The sequence below is a fragment of the Papilio machaon genome, chromosome 20, assembly GCF_912999745.1.
Source record: "Papilio machaon chromosome 20, ilPapMach1.1, whole genome shotgun sequence".
Taxonomy (NCBI): domain Eukaryota; kingdom Metazoa; phylum Arthropoda; class Insecta; order Lepidoptera; family Papilionidae; genus Papilio; species Papilio machaon.
This window is the reverse complement of record NC_060005.1, coordinates 1,344,699-1,365,787: the sequence shown is the minus strand read 5'-3', so window position 1 is coordinate 1,365,787 and position 21,089 is coordinate 1,344,699. Positions and strand designations below refer to the sequence as shown.

Here is a 21,089-nt window from a genome sequence, read left to right as displayed (position 1 = left end):
ATAATGCCAATTGGTTGTGAACCATGGCGATATTTTTACAGTTTTTCACAAAAAAATAACAATGTGATTTATCGGTTTTTTATCAAGACGCTCCTCAAATAATATACTATATAAAAAGCTTTACATAATGTTTAATATATTATTTAGTTGAGGCCTAACTATGTTTGGGGAACATAACATTGCATAATAAACGTCCAACCACTTCGCAGACGGAATACGTAATGCTGTTGTACGAACGTGCGCTGCGCAACTGTGCCTCATATACTATTATTTTATATATATATATATATTACTAGTTGTCGCCCGCGACCTCGACCACGCAGAATTCAAAAAACTTAATAAGCAGTCTATATTTATGTTCTTCGAGACTATATGTTCTTTATCTGGGCCAAATCTCATCAAGATCCGTTGGGCCGTTACAAAGATACCTTCTAACAAACATCAATCCATCCATCTAAACTTTCGCATTTATAATATTAGTTAGAAGTAAGACATATATGGTTCAAGTCCACGACTTACCCCCATAATAAATGCGCCTGCACAGACTTCGCAGCAAATATTTATTTAGACAGTGGAGGTTGAAAGCTCAATGAATATTTACTGCTAAGGCGGTGCAGGCGCAGCCACTGACAAAACCGTTAAAACTTAAGAAACCTGGATAAGACCAAACTTTTTCCAACGCAACTTAATACTTTTGGATATAACATAAAAAAATTACCATTCGATGTATAGATTATTGAAATAACAGACAAGTGGTTAATAAAAACAAAGCAGTCGGTAAAAGTGTTACGTTGCAGTGCACACTTTGCACACTTTATTGCTTAAATTTTTATCCATCTCGTAATCAAATAACAGATAACAATATAAAATGCTGGATCGTAGACCATTTGCTTAATAAAATAAAAAGATCTTTAAACATTTTTCCTTAGTAGTTAACATTTATAAATAGAAAGGTTCACTTCTTACTTTACTGCTCCAATTAGATGGAGTCACTTTTATATTACGTGAGGGCACGACAGATAATAAAAATTATAAATGGCGCAGACGCGGTGCACTTACTTCCCCGTGAAATGAAAACTTTAAAAGATAATAAGAATTTTAATAAGCTAAGTAAAGCTTGTGGATTAATTTTATTATGACTAACGAATTCTTCGATGGTGTTATATTCCAAAAGCAAACCGAGTATTTGCTTGGAATAGGAATTTTCGGATTGTTCATTTTATAGAAATATAATATAGACTTTAGTAAAGAATTTGGTAAATGTATTTAAACAAAAGATGAGTTAAATTTATCTTTATCTGTTTTAATTTTAAAAATTAATCCATATTTGATATTCAACATTAAAATTCAAAACTATTTCTACAGAAAGGCAATAATTTATACTATCGTATCGGATTTAAAGGAACAGCCTTTCCTAGAAAATCCATTAAATTTATCTACATGTAAGAATCAAAGTCAGATTGTAGAAGCTATAAATTGTCGGGACGTGGCCGCTCACATTTTATGAAGGATCACGTTTATAAAAGGGAACGAGTTACCAGTTTTTCGACGACAAAGATATTGTTTTCAAAAAAATCTTACAGCAATTTCGATTAACGATAAAAATGAACATGACATTTAAGGTTATTTTCATAAGTGTGTGTACATTTTTATAAACACAAAGCAATGACTTTTGAAATTTTAGAATATATATATTTTTAATTTCGATTGAAATAAGGTAAAAATAAAATTTGAATTGTTATAAAAATAATTTTATTAGCATCATCATAATTCTCCATCGTCAAAAACAATTTTTTTACCTTCAAAAGGTAAAATACCTGATTTTCTTTTCTTTGCCTCCCATGAAGGATGTAATTTTTCAACTTTTTCAATTTCCTGTCTATCATCATAACTAAATTTCTTATTATTCTTAAAACTATTATTACTAAAGCGATCATTTGTGTTAGATAGATCTTTAAATTTCCTATTATCTTGTTTAAAATCATTTCTCCGAGGAATTGGTACATTTCCAAACATAACAGCTCTCCTATATTTTCTATTCCCTTGTTTATGTACTTCTTTCACTTCATCTGGTTGTCTCGGTTCAACAACTGACATGTAACTTTCTCCTGTTGTTGTTATAAAGAAAGGATCGGCCATTTTTATTTTGTCTGCTGGTTTTTCATCAATAACCTTATTGAACTTCCTTTTTAATATTTTTTCATTGAAATTTTTATTCTTATTAATATCTTTTTTCTTTTTATTTGCTTCTTTGGACAAAATTTTACGTTTTTCTACAAGTTTATTATCATGTAATTTCTCTTTATTTCTAATTTTATCTTTATTTACATCTATACTAACTACAGAGCTATGATTTAAATTATCTATAACTTCTTTCTTTTGTGAAATATCTTTTTTCTTATTTTTATTAACTTTACTTTCTTTAACTTCTGAGTCAGAATTCTCCGAGTCTTTAGCTACTTGAGAGTTATTTATAACATTATCTACTTGTTCAGAATCACTAGCTAATGCTTCATCACCACTATCTGATGTCCGTCCGTCATAACTGCCAGGTGTTTCAATATTTGGATCATCATCACTGTCTTGTCCATTGTCACTTTCTTGTCCTTTGTCACTTTGCCCTTCATCCATAGCTGGTTCATTACTGTGTATGTTTGCTTTAAAAGCATCAGTACCTTTATTTACTATTTCTTCTACATCCCAATCGCCTTCAATATTCACTAATTTCTTTGCTTCTTTTTCTTTCTTCTTATTTTTCTGCTTTTCTCTAGCTTCTTTCTTCATCTTTCTTCTTTCTAACCTTGACATGAATAGATCATTTATTGAGGTATTACCAAATGTTTCTCTTATATATTTATGCTTTTGCTGCAAACTTTTGTGCAGTAATAATCTAGCACATGCCTTATTATGATCTACTTCTGGTTTATTTAAATACTTTGTAAGCTCTCCGTCATAAGTGACTATGAATTTAGCAATATCTTTTGCTTTTAATTTCTGAAAAATACAAATGATATAAAATTAATAATAAATTAATCTATTATCACAGTTAGTTTTATTACTAAATATGTAAAACCTACAAAGATATATAAAAAACATGACAAGATAACATCAGAATGACAAGGATCTCTGTTCTTTGCAACAAGTTTGAGAGTGGTTACAGTAATTTTTTACATGTATTTCCATAGTGAAACTTAACTGTAAAAAAAACGTAATTTCAATTAAAATTACCTTAATAATCAAAACTTCTTTAACAGCAGATTCGGCTTTCTTCTTTAGCTTTTCTTTTAAAGCTTCAGGTGCTTTCTTTTCTGTTAATGTTTTTGCTTTACGTGTAAGCTTGTGTATTATTTGTATTTTCGCTTGGTTTAAATTTCTTTTCATTTGGATTATCTGAAATATATATAAGTGATGATAAATAAAATGTAAGTTACAGTTAATATTTGAACAAAAATTTTTAAATTTAAATAAAAAACAGTTTGCAAGATATTGTACTGGTTCGTTTATTAAAGTTTTGATATCTTTAACCTTCATGAGAATCGATATGTGTTATTAGTAATTTAATGCAATAATTCAGGCATTAAATAATATTCATACGTTGCTAAGAATTAAAAAAAAGTCTTAAACAAAAGTTTTAGGTTATAAACATTTTCACGTGTAATATTCACATCAGTAGTAATTACAAAAATATAATCCATTAAAATAACTTGAACACGTACTAACCTCATTATTGAAGGCCTGTTTAACTGCACCAACTTCCATTATTGTTCAAAATCGTGTAAAATAAATAGTAGTAAGGTAAAGTTATATCCGAACGTACAACGTTTGGTGGTGGATAATCAATAAAATTTTATACAAATAATCATCTTTTCCCAAGGAAAACTGACATACGTATAATAGCTTTTTATTGATAAATTAGGTTTAAAGGAGTTTTAAAGAATTAAACTTAAAACACGAACAAAAACAGAAACAAGACATACGGAAACGTCAAACGTCAAATAATTTCTGTTTTTATTACACGGAGGAAATTTGGTTGTTCTGCCAACAGCAAAAACAACTTTTTTGTTTTCTTGTCGCTTTTTTTGACTCTGCTCATATTTAGATAAATGTTTTTCATAGCAGACTAATTTAATTGATATTGGTTTATTCGACTACGCCAATATTTTGGGGTGGTAAAATTAAAGTAATCAGATTAAATAGATATGAAATAATAAGAGTACGGTTATTGTTTATTTTATCAATCTTCCTAGGTTACCTAAGGCTTTAGGATATATTTTCCTCAGATTAATAATTATATTTTCTTATATTTTCTTACCTAACTAAAAATAATAAACACATTTTTGTATATCTGTTTCGTTCCTCTTGTCTAATCTACATTGCAACCAAACTTGTCATTGTCAAAAGCATATAACCAAAAATTTCTCTTTGGATTTATCTGTCAAACAGTCATGTACGTGAATAATTTTATTATTTCAATTTATCTAAATAATCTTTGAGTTTTAATATTAATTGAATTAAAATAAAGTGTTAAATATTGCTAAGTGAATTACATAAGTGTTTATTTTGTGTTGAAACTTACAAGTTGCATATTTTCAGCATGGCACCGCGATTCGAGATCGCAGTTGGTCTGCGAAAAGGCCACAAAACAACTAAAATATCAGCGGGAAAGAAGGGCATTACAGATAAAGCGATCAGGATAAGGCCAGCAAGACTAAAGGGTGTAAGTTATTCAAATTTTTGTTTGCTGTATTCTAAATATAAAAAAAAATTATATTAAATTTCTCAAAACATTGTTACTCCTGTTCATTGAACCGGTTCATGTACCATTTCGTGTTATTTAACAACATAACAAGGATTTTATTAAATTGGAAAGACATAGTTTAAATTAGAAATGTAAATTGTTGTCTGTTTATTGTGAATACACAGGGATAGTTAAACGATAAATAAACAAAGTTAGTTATTAACATTACATCAATATATTTAGGCGTCTAATAATTAGTTCTCCAACAAGTTGGTTGGAGAATTACTGAAAACAAAGAGTGTAAATGTGCTTAAAAGGATAGTATGAAAATCCACTACTGAAGATAATTTTTTTAATGAAAAAAATTACAGAATAAATACTCCCTTGATCATTAAAGATACTTATGAGAGAGTATATTAAATTTCAAATTTTTATGTTTCACATTTCAGCTTCAAACAAAACACTCAAAGTTTGTGCGTGACTTGGTCCGTGAGGTTGTAGGACATGCACAGTACGAAAAGAGGGCTATGGAGTTGCTTAAGGTAATGTATTTTATTGTATGCTAGGATAAAAACTTCTAAAAATTTAAGGAAATACTATTCAACATGTTTGCACAAGATTCTGATCATACAATGCAGAAATGTTTTTTAAGAATAGTGTCATATTATTAAACTTTTTGTTTAATTTAATCTTAATATATATATTTCTTGTGTGCGTGTGTATGTGACTGAACTCCTCCTAAACGACTGGACCAATTTTGATGAAATTTTTTGTGTGTGTTCGTGGAGATTCGAGAATGGTTTAGATTTACAGTTTTTTTTTTTTTTTTTTTTAATTCCGCGCGGACGGAGTCGCGACCGACAGCTAGTTTCTATATAATATTGGTTACTTTTGTAGTTTGTTTGATAAATCTTGAAATAATGCTATGCAAAAAACAAAACATTTGCAGTTCGAAATGTTAGAAGCTGTACCAATAATAATAATATAACTAATCCAAAAATAGTTACATCTCTCCAATCATCTTAGATGTAACCCTTTTCTATAAATCTTAGTTGTAACAATCCCATGCTGACAAATTTCATGTAACGCTTCCTTGCATGGATATAAATTAAAATTACTATAAAATTTTATTACCCTCATTTACCCTCATGTCTGTATTAGACTGTCATCAGTCTTTCAACAATTTCTCGATGGCTGGCAATCTACAACCGTGCGGTTTTCGTATAGCTTTCTACCGCATACCACCATGTTGTGGAATTGTCTGTCCTCGGCGGTATTTCCAAACCTCTGCGACTTAGGGTCCTTCAAGAAGCAAGCGTATCACCATCTCAAAAGCCTTCAACACATCTGCGATTCCTCTGGTATTGCAGATGTCCATGGCCGTCAATGAACACCTTGGTGTTCCCGCTGCTCGTTTGCTTCTTATATAAAAAAAAATTCCAATGTCCACAGGTGTCAAAGGACAAGCGTGCACTCAAGTTTTTGAAGCGTCGTCTAGGCACTCACATCCGTGCCAAGAGGAAGCGAGAAGAGATGAGCAACGTACTGACGCAGATGCGTAAAGCCGCCGCTCAGGCTCACCACACGACCACACACACTAAGTAAAAAAATAAAACTTAGCTTTTATATGGTATTTTTATTTATTTCCACAATCTAAGTAGGTATAATCAGTTTTAAATACATTTTTAACCCTTTTAACTGCTGTTTTCTGACATCTTCTTTTCCATTCTGTCACAATTAAATTAATTATTTGCAATCATAATATGAATTTGAATCATATAAGTGTAAAAAAAATTTTTACTCTGCTGAAAATTTTAAGAAGTACCTTTTGATTAGTTTGAAAATAGTTTTCGGCTGTTTGTGCATATGCTAAGTAACTGTCTTTGCACTAACTTGTGTTAACTATTTAGAAACAATTCATGCAAAATGGCACCCCCTATTCATAGGGCAAAGTGCGTTAGGTTATCGAAATACGTCAGCAAATATCACATCTTGTTTATTGAACTTTCATTTGGACTTATGTTCTTATGTAGGAATATGTTGAATAAAATGTACACGTTGTTTAAACACAGCATTTAATCAAAATAATTTCCTTTTTATAGAGTTACTAGCTTTTACCCGCGACTCCGTCCGCGCGGAATAAAAGAAAATGCACTCAAGATAAAAAAGTTCTTATGTCCGTCTCCTAGTTCTAAGCTCCTCTCCATCAATTTTCAGCTAAATCAGTTAGACCGATCTTGAGTTATAAATAGTGTAACTAACACGACTTTCTTTTATATATATATATAGATTATTATAAATTGATTCAAAACGGAAATTTGAGTAACAACTGTTTTAACACCGTTGTTTCCGAGACCAAAATATGAGAGAACAATATGTTTTAAAGAGAGATTTCATCTCAGAAACCCACGGTTTTGCGATACAAGATCAATTCATCTCCTTGTAACTTTTTGGCCCTTGTTTTTATTTCTTTGTTTACGAAATATAAGATATTTAGTAGTGTTTTTTTCTTTTAGTTAACAGGAAGTAAATATTGTCAGATACGCTGCGATAAAGATGAACGATCGCTTACACGAACAAATTACGACATGCTTTATCGTTGGTACAGCAAAAAAAATTGATCAGTAATATAACGGAAAGGCAGAAAATGTTTCAAATAATTTATCTGATGATTTTTTTATGCTGGCTCTTAGACTATACCAGCCATAACCAACAAAAGTGACGATATGTTTTTTTTTTCAAACTAACAAATATAAAATATTATTCCTTCCTGAATAATGTCGTAACAATTCGTATTGTTTTTTGTGTTCACAAGGCCACCATGAGTTAGTTTTTTTAACCTGTTTATATTTATGAAGTATAAAGTATGCTTTATTGGGCGGTGTTGTCAAGGTCATTTTATTACGCACATTATATCCCGAAGATTATGTTTACATTAACATATATGTAAACTAATTAAAGTCTCAGACATTTATGATTAAGTACTATTTAATATTAGTTAAAACCTGCTTGCCACAAATATATGAATAGACTAGACCTTACTTGATGTCTTCTTCTGAAACTAAAATCACAATTTCTTACAAATGTACCTAAATAAATACGATGTCTCTAAAGTCAACTTTCGCATACAGAAGGTCAAGAAGTTATCTAAAACTGGGAATTGTTTAACGATAATAAACTTCTTATCAATTACTATATCATACTGTGTTGGAATATTTTTTTTTTGTTTTTCAACCTAAACATTGTAAGTCAAAGTTTAATAGTAGCTCGCACACGAAACAACACACAATTTAAGACATATTGTTAAAGTTTAGCATTAATCGGTGACATTGGTTATTTTATTATTATAAATGCGTTTTTGTTTTCTTTATTCGTATGACGACATGACGGGCCCACAAACAAACATTTTACATCAGACGCGACCCAGGGTCAAGTATATTGATAACACTGATGTAACAAAACTTTGATAAACATACACAATAAATGTCACTGAGACTTTATTAACATTATTTTTACTAGCAGTTGCTCGCGACTTTATTCGTGCGGAATTAAAAATAAATACAGTCTAAGTCACCCGGGCTTGAGTTAGATGAAATTAGTTAATGTGTTTGTTGCCGTTGTTTTAATGTTGCGAGTTAAATTGAGCATTAACCAACGTTTATCAATCCGTCCAGACAATGCCCAAGACACTTCCGCGCAGATTTAGACTGATTGTACAGACTTTTTTATATATCGTTACTATTTTTGATGTGGCCACAGATCATCTGGAGAGCTGCCACGTATTTGCTGCTTTTTTCGACAGATGTTCGTATGATTCGTTCTATTAATTGGTATATAAACAATTATTGATAATGTAATATTATTATTATGTTGAAGTTATATTTACACAACGCAATATTTTTTCTTTTGAAACTGTATTAAAATGGTAAAAAAAAAATAAGGTCAATAATCTAGTAATTAATAACACTTCTGTCTTTAGGTTGGACCAAATTACACATAGTTATAAAACTTTATCATAACTGATTCGGTAGTTTTTGAGTTTATCCCGAAATAATAAAATAAACTTCATATACGATATAGTTTTTTAGATCGGCTTTTTTGATAACTACGAGTTGGTTTTAGGAAAAATAAATAAAAGATGAAAAATCGAAGGGAACGGCAATTCGCTTTTTTATTACCTAAATATTCTCGAATGGACTAAATACACATTGGTACTAGAAATTTAGAAAAATCTCTTTACAAATATCAGGCGCAGAGCCAATGCATTAGAAATAGTTTATTGCAAATCACATTACAAAAATGTTTAATAATACAAACATGGATAGTAAAAGATGACAATCTGTAATTCGTATTTGCTAGTTTCACTGGCGAGTTAGATAGTAGAAAAATTTGATACTACCCACACTAAAAAAAAAGGTTTTTAATTATCTAAAATAACCAGTAGACATCTTTTACTACCCAAGTAAAATAACATTAACACATTCCATGACACACTAAGATTTTTCCGCACGAAATAGTCTCCCGGTCCAGATGATAGGGTCAAATGTGTTGTGTTCTTTATTCAAAAGCTATTAAAGCCTTATATATTTTGTGTTCTAACTAAAATTTTTAATCCATATTATTTTGTAAACAAAAATTAATTAACTTACAATATTGTATCTATTATTAAATCTAATATGTCTTTTGAATAATGAAAATTAGTCAGCTATGAAAAATAACCAATAAAACATAAATGCGAATTAAAATAATATGAAAACTTTCCTTATATCAAGTTATTTGTCTCCTTTTTTCAATTAAAAAGTACATACAAACTCAAATATTTAAGAAAAAAATATTTTTGAATTGCTTTTAATGATAACTAAATAATAGATGCTATCCTTAAGGTGAGTACAAACTAGAGCATTTACTTGTAACAGAACAAGCCTCTCTACATTTTCTAGTATTTCCCTTTCACGAACCAGACATACTACACATTTTAGCATTCAAAAGAATGCGTGAGAAAAGCTCTAGTTTATATTCATCTTTACATTTAACTTATGAGATTATGGTTTAAAACTAAAGTTTACGATTACTAATAGAAATGAAAATAATTGCATTAAAACAAACAAGTATTGACCACTTAATTGCAACATTTAAATTTTTTCCCGAAGTAACCAAGTTGTCATTGCAGTTGCATTTGAACTAAAGTTTAGGTTGTTTGTTAAGGGACCAGATTTATCAAGAAACATCAAAATGGACATTGAAATACTTTATGAAGTTTTATTAGCCCGTAATTATATGCAGGTAAATTTGGTACCCATTTAAATTTACATTGTGTATGTTTAATGTTGCCAAGAACATTTCTTTAACAAGTTGGTCAAATTCAACTAAAAAAAAAAGTTTAACATGCTGATGCATGCCATAAACTAAGTAAAAAATAAATCCAAACACAAGCAAAAATATTGTCAGTGCTGGAACCTTAACAAATTAACCTAATATGGAACATTAGAAAATAGATACGAGACAGATTCTCCGTTGTGAGTACGACGCACAGCTTCTGCCAACATCATAGATACATCAATACATTGAATTTTGGGGCAGTCTTGCATGTGCCTTTCCTGTGGTATTGTGTTCGTTACCACTACAGCCTCCAGGCAGGCGTTATTAATGCGAGATATTGCAGGTCCTGAGAAAATACCATGAGTGAGTATGGCATACACCTTAATCGCACCAGCCTCTATCAATTTTTCTGCTGCATGGCAAATAGTTCCACATGTGTCTGCCATATCATCAACCAATATAGCTGTACGGTCTTTCACATCACCCACTAATACCATAGAGGCAACCTCGTTTGCTTTTTTTCTTTCCTTGTGAATAAGAGCAAACTCCACATTAAGTCTGTCTGCAATAGATGTTACCCTCTTCGCACCTCCCGCATCAGGAGACACAACAATACTCGTCTTCCAGTCCGGTATATTTTCCTTGATCCATTTTAATACAGCAGGTTCAGCAAAGAGGTTATCAACGGGTATGTCAAAGAAACCTTGTATCTGCGACGCGTGAAGGTCCATCGTAATTATATGATCGGCGCCGGACACCGAAAGAATGTTAGCGACCAATTTAGCTGTTATAGGAGCCCTGCTTTTATCCTTCTTGTCTTGTCGCGCGTATGGAAAGCACGGAATAACGGCGGTAACACGCGACGCCGACGCGATTTTACAAGCATTAATCATAATTAGTAGCTCCATTAAGTTATCATTAATTTCACCGCTTCCACTTTGCACAATATAAACATCTTCACCTCGTACAGATTCACCTATTTCCACACACGTTTCCATGTTACTGAATTTTTTGGTTACCACTTTGCCGAGGTCGATACCGAGTCGGTCGACGATTTTCTGTGCTAAGTCAGGATGTGAGCTTCCACTGAAAACTTTGATGTTCGGCATTCTGGTTGTTAGGGGTAACGCGAAGTGATCTAATTTATTCACTACTTCTTCAAGTGTAATCGTTGATTTCATCAGCACCGGACAACTGCCTCAGCTCTGTGGCCCGTAGTAAATACAGCTATACTGAGTTATCGAGATTCGAGATGAACTATTTATGTATTTAAAATGATAAGGAATAGTTATGACAACGTGGGGCTTGCCTTTTAATTACTTTAATACAATAATACGCCGCACACCCGTACACCACGGGGCCTTAAACTTTCAAAGAGCAGCAAAGTGAATTTGCACGCACGTTTTATTTAGTTTTACTAAATGACAATACCAAACCAAAATTACCATGACAGATTGAGAAAGGCCAATATCCTAAGGACCCTGCAGAAACTTGTAATTTTAATGGTAATATAAAGTAAAATAATAACTGAAAATATACCGAACTCCCAATATTTTTTAAGTGCGGACTTATTTTATAAAATATGTTGACATAAACAGTGGATTAACGTTTTAAGAAACCTTATTATATAAGCCATAAGTTCGCTTCTTTAAAATTATCCGAACGGGATTGAAAAAAAAATCTTTTCTTCCTCAAGTTATCCAATAAATAAATCAAGACGAACTTTATGCACTTTTGCAAGATTTTATTAAGTAATTTTCATTATTTCATTGTTTTACATAATTTCCAGAATATTGTGTCCAAAGATTTTGGGAATAGTGTCTTCGTAGACTGAGTAGAAGCTGTCAATGTCACATCACATGTTAAAAAGTCATTGTCACTGTCAACTTTGTGCGCGAAAGTGCGAAAAAAATTTTTTAAGATGTGTCTTGATTTGTAAAAAGTAATTTAATTGTTAAACTCAACATTTACCATGCGAATTTTGTATTCAGTATAAAAATGGATAATTCAAAGAAAAAGTTAAAATTAGATCGTTGCTTAGAATGGCTCAAGAAACAAAATGAACAAGAACCAAAAAAGTTGGCATTGCAGAATAAAAACGATATTCAGTTTATCATACAAACTAACGCTGATAGAAAGAATTTTCTTCTTGCCGCTGCTGAAGATGAGGCTACGGTACCTTCGGCAGTTGACGACAATGAAGCAGAACCTAAAGCAGTTGTGAGTAAAATAAGGAATTAAATGTAATAAATAACACGTTATTGTTTATAGAATCCCTCAAATCTTAATAACCTTCTCTTAATAAACTTCTATGTCAGGGTTGAATTTATACTTGTTTTCATTTCTTTTTTGGCTTTTTTTTTAGCCATTGCGAGAATTACGACGATCTGGCTTAGTATTAGAATGTGAATGGCTATCATGTCGCAGGAAGTTTACAGAGTATGAGGAATTTCAAACACATGTTGCGAAACATGTCTCTAATCTGCATCTTATAAAAGAAGAAGACAAATCTAGTGAGTATTGTTGAAATGATCAGTTTTATGTCTTACCAATGTTATGTTACAATTTTTTTTTAATGTTTCTCGTTTTTGGATATATCATCCAGAATGAACACTGATTTTTTGATTAATGACTTCACTTTAATTCAACTAATTATATAAATAATATAAGTTATTAAATGTCTTCTGTTAGACATGATGTCTTAGATATTAGGGCATTAGATCAAGTCCTTGTTAATATATTACACTAGCTTTTTCCCGCGACTCCGTCCGCGCGGAATAAAAAAAAAAAAAAAAAAAACGGGGTAAAAATTATCCTATGTCCTATTCCTGGTTCTAAGCTACCTGCTCACCAATTTTCAGTCAAATCGATTCAGCCGTTCTTGAGTTATAAATGGTGTAACTAACACAACTTTCTTATATATATATAGATAGATGTCTGTAGTATATTTTGTCTCGTTTATAACAGCTGATATTGTTATTAAGTTTTATGAATTTTTTCTTAATCTAAAGAAGGATTTTATAGAACTTAAAACTATTAAAGCTGTCAACACATCTGTAATATTTCTAGTGTTGCATGTCTCAGTGTTCCTGCTGCTCATTTGCCTCCTACTCTTATAAAAAAAACTACTTTACTATTTTTTTTTTCAAACCAGTAATATTTACCTGTACAAAATATATTTAACACAGATTAAAAATCTAATATTACAGATCAATATTTTTGCTTATGGGATACATGTGGACACAAGACTGTCGACTTATCCGAAATGGTCCGTCATATCAACTACCATGCATACCACGCAAAGCTCTTAGCTATCGGTTTAAATGGACGAGCTACATTGAACCTGGCTGAGTGTAAGAAAGATTCGAGTAAGAGGAACCAATTGCCAAGTAATATAAGTGAACATTGCTGTCTATGGGTTGGCTGTACAAAGACATATCAATCAATAGACGTAAGTTAATTAATGTAATTTAATTTGTATAGTCTGTCCAGGAAAATAGAAAACTGTTATGATGTCATCACTATCACATTTATCACTTTCTAAAATTAGTTCAATGTTTTTCTGCAATATGATGTGGTGTTTTATATTCCTGGTCGTGTTATAAATAAGTATAAATTGCTTCACACTTTTAACCTTTCATAGTGTCTCATACTAATTCAGATTTGTTAAGTTTGTTTGTTTATTTGGAGCATAAGAAATCTACACTGAGTATAGTTTAAATACCCAATTGATGATCAAGTGTGCCAAATAGACTTCATTTTAGAAGACTATTTCTTTTTGCCTTTAGTAGGACAAAAATATATTTTAAAGGAGCTGAGCTATGCGAGGTAACTAAAGTGTGTAATCTTCAAAACAAAAAAGCTATGTTACATCTCACTTGTTAAAAAGAACTGGTTCAAGGGATTTTTTTCTGTCTATGGTCAGGAATTCATCAAGCATGTCAAAGAGCACATAGACAATTCGAGAAATTTGTGTTCATGGGCTGGCTGCGGTGCGACATTCACACGTCGTACGTTGTTCATAGCGCACGTGCGCTCCCACACTGGAGAGCGGCTCATCGCTTGCTACCACTGCGGCCAGCACTTTGCTAACAACAGGAAGTTGTGTGATCATATACGCAGACAGGTTGGTATAATTTTGTTACATAATCCAAATATTTTAGAAGTAGAAAGAGTTTCTATTCAATTTGGTAAATTAAAAATATATTTTTGATTATACTATTGCAATATTTTTTTCGCTTTCGTAACTTTCTCTCTAATCCGAGTTCCTCGCTTACGGAAGTCGTCTGACGGGACTGGACAACGCTTCTCGCTCATAGAAGTTTCTCGCTTCTAGAAGTTTCTCGCTTCTAAAAGTTTCTCGCTCATTGAAGTTTCTCGCTTCTAGAAGTTTCTCAATTCTAGAAATTTCTCGCTTCTAAAAGTTTCTAAAGTTTTCTTCTATGAGCGAGAAACGCTCATAGAAGTTTCTCGCTCATTGAAGTCTCTCGCTTATAGAAGTTTCTCGCTTCTAGAAGTTTCTCGCTTATCTAGGATCTACTGTTATTATAAATTGAGACTTTTTATTGTAAGTCAAACTATTTATTATGCCAGTTGTGTTTATTTTAACTCGTTCTTAATTCATTTAGCTTATACTTTTGTGGGATGTTTTTACTTTTGACTGTCGTAAAAAATCTCTAAATGTTTCCTGAAATTAGCATATTAAAAGACATGGTTCCACTAATGTACTGGATAAGTTATTTTTTTAGTCGTTTCTGAAATCAAAATCTCCTTATAAAATATATTGTTACCTTTGTTTTGTCAATGGAAATGAGAGGGATGACGATATTTTGGTATTAGAAACCTACTATAATGAATATGAGTTGTTAGAATGTGAACCCACAATCGAACATCCGCTGCGACTTCTGCGGCGTGTTGTGCGCGAGCGAGTACCTGAAGCGCGAACATGCTCGCCAACATGTGTCGCTGTTCGCGTGCTCCATGTGCGATATGACCGCGCCCACGCTCTCCGCGCTCGCGCAGCATGTGCGCTACCGGCACGTCGCCGCGCGCCCCCACCCCTGTCCCCACTGTCACTACAGGTAACGTACCCCCACACAACCCCCACACAACCCCTTCACACCCCATTTAATGCTTCATTATTTAATTCTAAAGTGTGTATAAGTGTATGTCCCAAAAGTCCACTTTCCTTATAGAGCGATCACAAAACGCGATTTACTTAAACACATTCCGACTCACACACGAAAAAAGAGGAAATTAAAAGGCGCGGATAAATCGAGCGATGTAGAAATGTCTGATGAAGATTCTGAAGAGGAAGTTAGTAAGAAACCTAAAGAGAAGAGGAAGTATGTGTGTCATATGTGTCCGGAGAAGGAAAAGAAGATATTCTCGAGGGGAACTCGGCTGACCACACATCTGGTGAAGGTTCACGGGGCGCAGTGGCCTTGTGGTTACAGTCGGTTCAGGTACGTCAATTCAAATCTAACGGACCTTTAATTCTGTGATACATTCATTCTTTAAATGTAATCTTAATTAGTTATTTTCCGTTTTTTTTTGTTGGGAAAAATGGGAAAATTTCAATGTCATAGTGCAAGTAAAGAGTTTCAGTAAAAATTCTTTTTTTTTTTTTTTATATAAGAGAAGGGGGCAAACGAGCAGCGGGAACAATTTTTATAACTTTTACTATAAAATATTGTAGCAAAGTTTCATCGAATGTCCTTTTTATTTAGATATCAACTTAGCGAGGACGGTATGTATCGTTTAACAGAAACGAGATTCGAAGAGTTTGAACTTTCCCAAAAAATAGTAGACGGGTACAGTGATCCAAAGAAATCTCTCACAGATTCCTATGAATTTGAAGTACAAAGAGTGTCAGAAGCTACGGCAACTTCGCCTGTACACTTTGAAATAAGATTGAAAAGTGATAAAAATGATCAACCAGATGAAACTTCCGTTGAAATAACAATGTGTGATGTTGATGAACAAGGAAATATAATTAATTCTGAAGTTATACAGTCTGATGTTGTTTATACTTAATCTGATCAATTTTAAAATTTATCAGAATAAGGCAAAAGTGATTTTTCTAATTGTTACAGATTATTTTTACTTTATAGACGTAACCATTGACAAAACATAATAAAGTAATCTTTTATTATAAAAAAAAAATCGTAGACATATTTTTGTATAATTTTATAATATTAACGTAAAAATATGTTTAAATATTTATATAATATGTGATATCTTTATGGATAATATTGATTGTATTGTAATAAAAAAAATTATTAACATTTTCAATATATTGTTTTATTTCGTAAGACGGAGATTTTGCATTACTCTCACCCTTTAATAAGGAGAGAATGGGAAGGGGCAGTGAATTTGACAGACGACAGGGAGGATGGGAAGGGCTTAGGGAGGGTAAATATTCAATTTTCTTCGCTATTTCCTCGAAATTTAAATGGCCGCTTGCTCGTTTATCACCATATTAATAAAAAGCTCTTTAAATGAGAATATTTTTTAATTTTCTATATCAAAACTAGCATCAATTAAGGCAAGTAAGTATATGAGTCGGAATTAAATCCTTCTTCAGCCATGCGCTCTCCTATCCAGCTGTAAAAGGCAGGAACTTTGACATAAGCACACGGGGCGCCATTTTGTATACCGTACGCGCTCATACCGTACAACGTGTATCTTGTACTTTCACCCTGAAAACGATTTTACATATATTGTGAAATTTTGTATGGTTAGTCTCCACTGTTGTAAGACTACAACAATATTGCCTTTTCTCTCGTGTTCTTCAAAAAAAAAAAACAGAGGACAATAATGTTTGATATTTGTAAACTCTTTTCAAGTTTGCTAACTATTTAAGAAAACAAATCAAACGCGGCTAACAAAATATGTCAGTCTTTAGGATACATGTCATAAAAAAAACTCATTACTGCAATTAAGTATAATTATTTTGTTGTTTTGTCAGTATATAAACGTCATAACTTTTATAGTGGGTAGTCGTAAGTTAGATCTGTGTGATGTTGAATTACTTACATTTACGGGACAGACAAGTGGCGCCCCCGCGTCGCCCTTGCAACTATCATCAGCTGAGATTGCGCAAGTCAGACTGTCGTGCAATCGGTAAATCTTACCGAGTCGCGTCTCTCGCATTTTTGCTTCGCAGTCAGCAGCACTTATGAGAGTAACCGGTATCTAGGAATTTATAACATTTTATCTAAAAAAATTGACTATTTGACGTATGTCACTTGACCACAATTTCACCTTACCTTCTTCAATATGTCAGACTTTCCTGCGGCATCGGACATGCCCCAGCCAGTACTAAAGCATTTAGTTCCCGGCTCTGGCAACGTCTGACCCACGCACGCTATGCCCACGTGCGGCGCCTCACTTAAATCGAAAGGTTGTTCCAGAAATATCAAGGTTACTGCATTGAGGAGGGATGCTGAAAAGTATCAAATATTTTAATTCCAGACTAACATTTTGAAAGGGAGAAAGGAGTGTTAATATTAGAAAGTAACGCATCGCTATAACAGAGACCCATAGACATCTGTAACACGCTAAAAAGTTGCAAATGCGTTGCCTACTTTTAATGCGCCTCTCCCGCCAAATCCACTTTCGTTCCCCGTTCTTTCATTATTAGAAGAAAGTGGTAAGGGAAAAAGGACTAGAACTGTGTACTTACCCTTTAAATAGTCTCGATGGGTGACAATTCTACGTACGTTCCTTTCCTGATGCAGATAATTTTCATCTTCGGTGTTTTTATTCCATTCTCCCGCCCGGCATTTGAGCTGTAAGAATTAGATATGTGTAAATCAATTCTGAACAACAACTAAACTTGCAGCTCATCACGATGTACCATAACTCTGTGAGCCCCGCAAGCAGCTTACGCCGATTTCGCAGCTTAAAACGCAAATAATAACTCTATGTAAGTGCAAATTGAGCTGAGCTGCGAATCGGTTCACTGATCTGCTTCACACTTGTGAACCGTCGTGAGCTGAACTGCAGGTTATCAATTTTATCATGACTACTAAGAATTATAAAGGCAATGCTCGAAATGTTAACGGAGATTTGTTGTTTAAAGATTGACTATAAATCTAAAGATGGTTGTTAATTCAAAATTTGCAAATCAAAAAAAACAACAAGCAACAGCAAATCGCAACAAATTTTGAAGCTAAATTCAAAATCTACTAGTCTTCTAGTTATTTAAAAAAAAATAGGACCTAGCTGCAAGCACTTCCTTTCGATTAAAATATTTTTTATCAAAATCGGACCACCAGGGGCGGAGATTCGCGGTAACACACATAAAAAAATACAGTTGAATTGATAACCTCCTTCTTTTTGAAGTCGGCTAAAAATCTATCTTTTGGTTGTTAAAGTTTGTTTATTCATCTAAAGATTGGTTCTGAATCTACAGTTTGATTGACAATGTAATCATCATTGTTGTTATCTCAGTTTTATTTGATCTTATATAAAAAATACGTTACCTTATTAGGTGTCAGTTTTTCGAGGCCATACGAGATGGTGAGTACAACAGAGGGATGTATTAGAGTGCCAGCGTTGAGGTAGTTTTTATCGGACCATTCTTTCGACGTCGTGTTCGATTTTCTGACAAATGAAAAAACAACTTTATAATTAGTAAATTTTTAAATCAAATTGATAGGTATAAGTCCGTCTTTCTTATACTATACAATTCGCTGAATTAGCAAAGCGACACCTTCCTATAGACATCCGAAATTGCAGATACGTTGTGTACCTTTAATCAGCGGAGAGGATTCACAGAAAGTGAATATTTCCCTTCCTATGCGTGCCTTTCTCTGTCAAATCCACTTTCTTATAAGAAAAGTATGGGAAGGGAAAGAGGACTACAAATTAGGTCTTCGGCACGCAAATTCATTGGACGAAACGAGGAATTACTTCCATTTTACGCCTGTGTTCTGTGTGGTCGTGGTATTGCAGCCGGCGGCATATTCGACAGATGTTGCTAGCGTCTATTAGGTACTGAATTTGCTTACCTATGAGTAATGTGCGTAAAATAATTAACAACGTAGAAGAGAGAAAGAGTAAGCATTTCTATGTTGTAAAGAAAGAAAGAGGGTTGTGAAAAAAGTTTCTTTACATTACCCAAAAAATATTTTTTTTGAGCTTACTTAATGATTGCTACCATCCATGGATATTCTCCAAAGTCAGCCAGCCCGTCTCCGAAGCGGAATACCAGACCGCTCGGATTATTTATACCGCATTTAAAATTGGTTTCTGAAAATAGTAACGTATAATGTTGACATACCTAAAAATTATAATAACAACATTTGAAAAGCTTTTTTTTAAAATATAAAATTACTTTTAAATGTGAGATTCTTATGAGCATGTATTTGCACAATATGGCCTATAATTACGCAGTCAAGTAAAGAAACAGGAAAATATTAACCGCATCACTACATCAAGCGACTCACATCAACTCTAAATATAATTACAAGGTCAATTTACTGTATTTAAAATAAACTATCATTTAGTCATCTTATTTTTAAGACAATAAGACATTAAAAAACTTCTAGGCATAGTTTTTATCTATTTGAAAGTAAGAAAGAAAAACATATAAAGCCAAACCCGATATAAAGTGTGGCAAAAGGAAGCCAGCTATTTGTGTTCGTATAGTTTAATTCCAAAACATTTAAGTTTTATAAACAAACGACATTCTTTCTTTTAGGTAAATAACCTTTTCACACTCAATCTTCAAAAATAATATTGCATCCTTGCGTAGCGAGTATCGCGTCGCGTACGCTCCATATGCATAACGTTGTATCGTTGCGAATCGTCTATTTATTCAGTAAGGGCATAGTAACTACATGTCAACTGTATTTTGCTCCGCCATCTTGAAAATTGCCGCAACTTTTCTTTCAAACAGGTTGCGAATGACTCGTGATAGCGACAAGAATAAAATGTCGGCGACGCTGTTTACAAACCGTTATCGTATAAAGACGGTTAGCGACTAAAATCGTAGATTTACGTTACGTTACGTACGAAGGGCCTTACTACTAAAATTCAATATTTCTAATGAAAATATTATTGTGGCCCTAAATGACGTTTGCTTACAAACTTTAAATATTAAGTTTAAATAAAAATTTGTACTTACGTCAACGAATATAGTTATAATAGAGTAAATGCTATTTTACCTGTGGCTTTTTCTTCATCAGCTTTCACAAAATGTATCTGATCTTGAGCTCTTGATAATATACAGGAGTGTATTGCAACCACTACTATTATGAACCGTCTGAAAATACAAATTTGTATACATTCGTTGTAATAATTTTTATATCCATTTAATAACATTTGTATGATGTTTGTTCAAAGTAACATTTAACTTAAAAGACCGTCAATTACTTTGTTTTATCTTATAAAAACCAATTAAACTGTTTTTAATATATATTAAAAGGTGGCAAACGAGCAGGAGTCCACTTGAATTCGCTAAAATAGGGAGGCGACCTCTGACCTAGACATCCTCAATTGTAGACGCGTTGTCTATCTTTAATCAACGGAGGAGGTGATACACAGAAAGAGAATATTACCCCTTTCTATGCGTCACCTCCTCCATTACATCTCCTTGCCCTTTCCGTCCTTTCCTCATCAGAAAAGAGTGAGAAGGTAAAGAGAACTAAATAGCCCATTAATATGTTACAATCCGCTCTAAAAATGTCTCCATTCAAGTAGAATTGAAAAAAAAAATAACCTATTTCAATTTCCCGCGCTTTTAATACTATAAACTAGATTATAAAAATTAAAACATTATTTTGATTACTGGAAAGAAGTTAAAGTTTACACAAACTATTAAGATAAAAACATACCTCATAATGTAAGTGATGCTGATTATTTAGTGATATAAAAATATAATTCACAATATTGTTGTATTTAAAAGAAGCAGTTGACCACTAGCGTCCTGCGTCAGTTGTGGAATGATAAGCTTAACTCAAACTATAAACAAGTTTAAAGCTTTCAACACATAAGGGTTTTCGCACAAATGTATGCGAAATAC

The 21,089-nt window shown here is 32.7% G+C and overlaps 5 protein-coding genes across 5 annotated transcripts; 2 read left to right on the top strand and 3 right to left on the bottom strand.

The window, feature by feature from the left end:
* Positions 1 to 1,743: 1,743 nt before the first annotated feature.
* LOC106710326 (serum response factor-binding protein 1) lies at positions 1,744 to 3,946 on the bottom strand. The gene is made up of 4 exons (XM_045682990.1): positions 3,721 to 3,946; positions 3,229 to 3,390; positions 2,383 to 2,994; positions 1,744 to 2,298 (listed from the first exon to the last, which is right to left on the bottom strand). The coding sequence occupies exons 1-4, from the start codon at positions 3,757 to 3,759 to the stop codon at positions 1,765 to 1,767; spliced, it is 1,347 nt and encodes a 448-aa protein (XP_045538946.1). The 5' UTR covers positions 3,760 to 3,946; the 3' UTR covers positions 1,744 to 1,764.
* Positions 3,947 to 4,352: 406 nt separating this feature from the next.
* Positions 4,353 to 6,364, top strand: LOC106710315 (60S ribosomal protein L36). Its single transcript, XM_014502336.2, has 4 exons — positions 4,353 to 4,447; positions 4,594 to 4,717; positions 5,188 to 5,280; positions 6,191 to 6,364. Exons 2-4 carry the CDS (start codon positions 4,595 to 4,597, stop codon positions 6,341 to 6,343), a joined length of 369 nt encoding a protein of 122 aa, XP_014357822.1. The 5' UTR covers positions 4,353 to 4,447; position 4,594; the 3' UTR covers positions 6,344 to 6,364.
* A 3,520-nt stretch (positions 6,365 to 9,884) lies between these two features.
* LOC106710304 (ribose-phosphate pyrophosphokinase 2) lies at positions 9,885 to 11,546 on the bottom strand. Its single transcript, XM_014502325.2, has one exon. The coding sequence runs from the start codon at positions 11,236 to 11,238 to the stop codon at positions 10,210 to 10,212; it is 1,029 nt and encodes a 342-aa protein (XP_014357811.1). The 5' UTR covers positions 11,239 to 11,546; the 3' UTR covers positions 9,885 to 10,209.
* A 403-nt stretch (positions 11,547 to 11,949) lies between these two features.
* LOC106710293 (histone H4 transcription factor) lies at positions 11,950 to 16,127 on the top strand. The gene is made up of 7 exons (XM_014502314.2): positions 11,950 to 12,277; positions 12,423 to 12,570; positions 13,267 to 13,508; positions 13,983 to 14,183; positions 14,927 to 15,138; positions 15,253 to 15,522; positions 15,787 to 16,127. The coding sequence occupies exons 1-7, from the start codon at positions 12,056 to 12,058 to the stop codon at positions 16,091 to 16,093; spliced, it is 1,602 nt and encodes a 533-aa protein (XP_014357800.2). The 5' UTR covers positions 11,950 to 12,055; the 3' UTR covers positions 16,094 to 16,127.
* A 437-nt stretch (positions 16,128 to 16,564) lies between these two features.
* Positions 16,565 to 21,003, bottom strand: LOC106710229 (phenoloxidase-activating factor 2). The gene is made up of 8 exons (XM_045682966.1): positions 20,902 to 21,003; positions 20,233 to 20,330; positions 19,210 to 19,315; positions 18,547 to 18,667; positions 17,745 to 17,850; positions 17,329 to 17,504; positions 17,096 to 17,254; positions 16,565 to 16,758 (listed from the first exon to the last, which is right to left on the bottom strand). The coding sequence occupies exons 1-8, from the start codon at positions 20,904 to 20,906 to the stop codon at positions 16,600 to 16,602; spliced, it is 930 nt and encodes a 309-aa protein (XP_045538922.1). The 5' UTR covers positions 20,907 to 21,003; the 3' UTR covers positions 16,565 to 16,599.
* Between the last annotated feature and the right edge of the window lie 86 nt (positions 21,004 to 21,089).

Excerpts from the sequence above, each read along its gene's own strand:
- LOC106710315 (XM_014502336.2), top strand. The coding sequence starts at position 4,595 with ATGGCACCGCGATTCGAGATCGCAGTTGGTCTGCGAAAAGGCCACAAA. Across the intron at positions 4,718-5,187 it reads GGCCAGCAAGACTAAAGGGT|CTTCAAACAAAACACTCAAA; the intron begins GTAAGTTATTCA and ends TTCACATTTCAG. Across the intron at positions 5,281-6,190 it reads GGGCTATGGAGTTGCTTAAG|GTGTCAAAGGACAAGCGTGC; the intron begins GTAATGTATTTT and ends CAATGTCCACAG.
- LOC106710293 (XM_014502314.2), top strand. The coding sequence starts at position 12,056 with ATGGATAATTCAAAGAAAAAGTTAAAATTAGATCGTTGCTTAGAATGG. Across the intron at positions 15,139-15,252 it reads TGTCCCCACTGTCACTACAG|AGCGATCACAAAACGCGATT; the intron begins GTAACGTACCCC and ends CTTTCCTTATAG. Across the intron at positions 15,523-15,786 it reads TGTGGTTACAGTCGGTTCAG|ATATCAACTTAGCGAGGACG; the intron begins GTACGTCAATTC and ends CTTTTTATTTAG.
- LOC106710229 (XM_045682966.1), bottom strand. Across the intron at positions 17,851-18,546 it reads AAAAACTGACACCTAATAAG|CTCAAATGCCGGGCGGGAGA; the intron begins GTAACGTATTTT and ends TAATTCTTACAG. Across the intron at positions 16,759-17,095 it reads CACTTGTCTGTCCCGTAAAT|GGTGAAAGTACAAGATACAC; the intron begins GTAAGTAATTCA and ends AATCGTTTTCAG.
- LOC106710326 (XM_045682990.1), bottom strand. The coding sequence starts at position 3,759 with ATGGAAGTTGGTGCAGTTAAACAGGCCTTCAATAATGAG. Across the intron at positions 3,391-3,720 it reads AACAGGCCTTCAATAATGAG|ATAATCCAAATGAAAAGAAA; the intron begins GTTAGTACGTGT and ends TATATATTTCAG. Across the intron at positions 2,995-3,228 it reads AAGAAGTTTTGATTATTAAG|AAATTAAAAGCAAAAGATAT; the intron begins GTAATTTTAATT and ends TGTATTTTTCAG.
- LOC106710304 (XM_014502325.2), bottom strand. The coding sequence starts at position 11,238 with ATGAAATCAACGATTACACTTGAAGAAGTAGTGAATAAATTAGATCAC.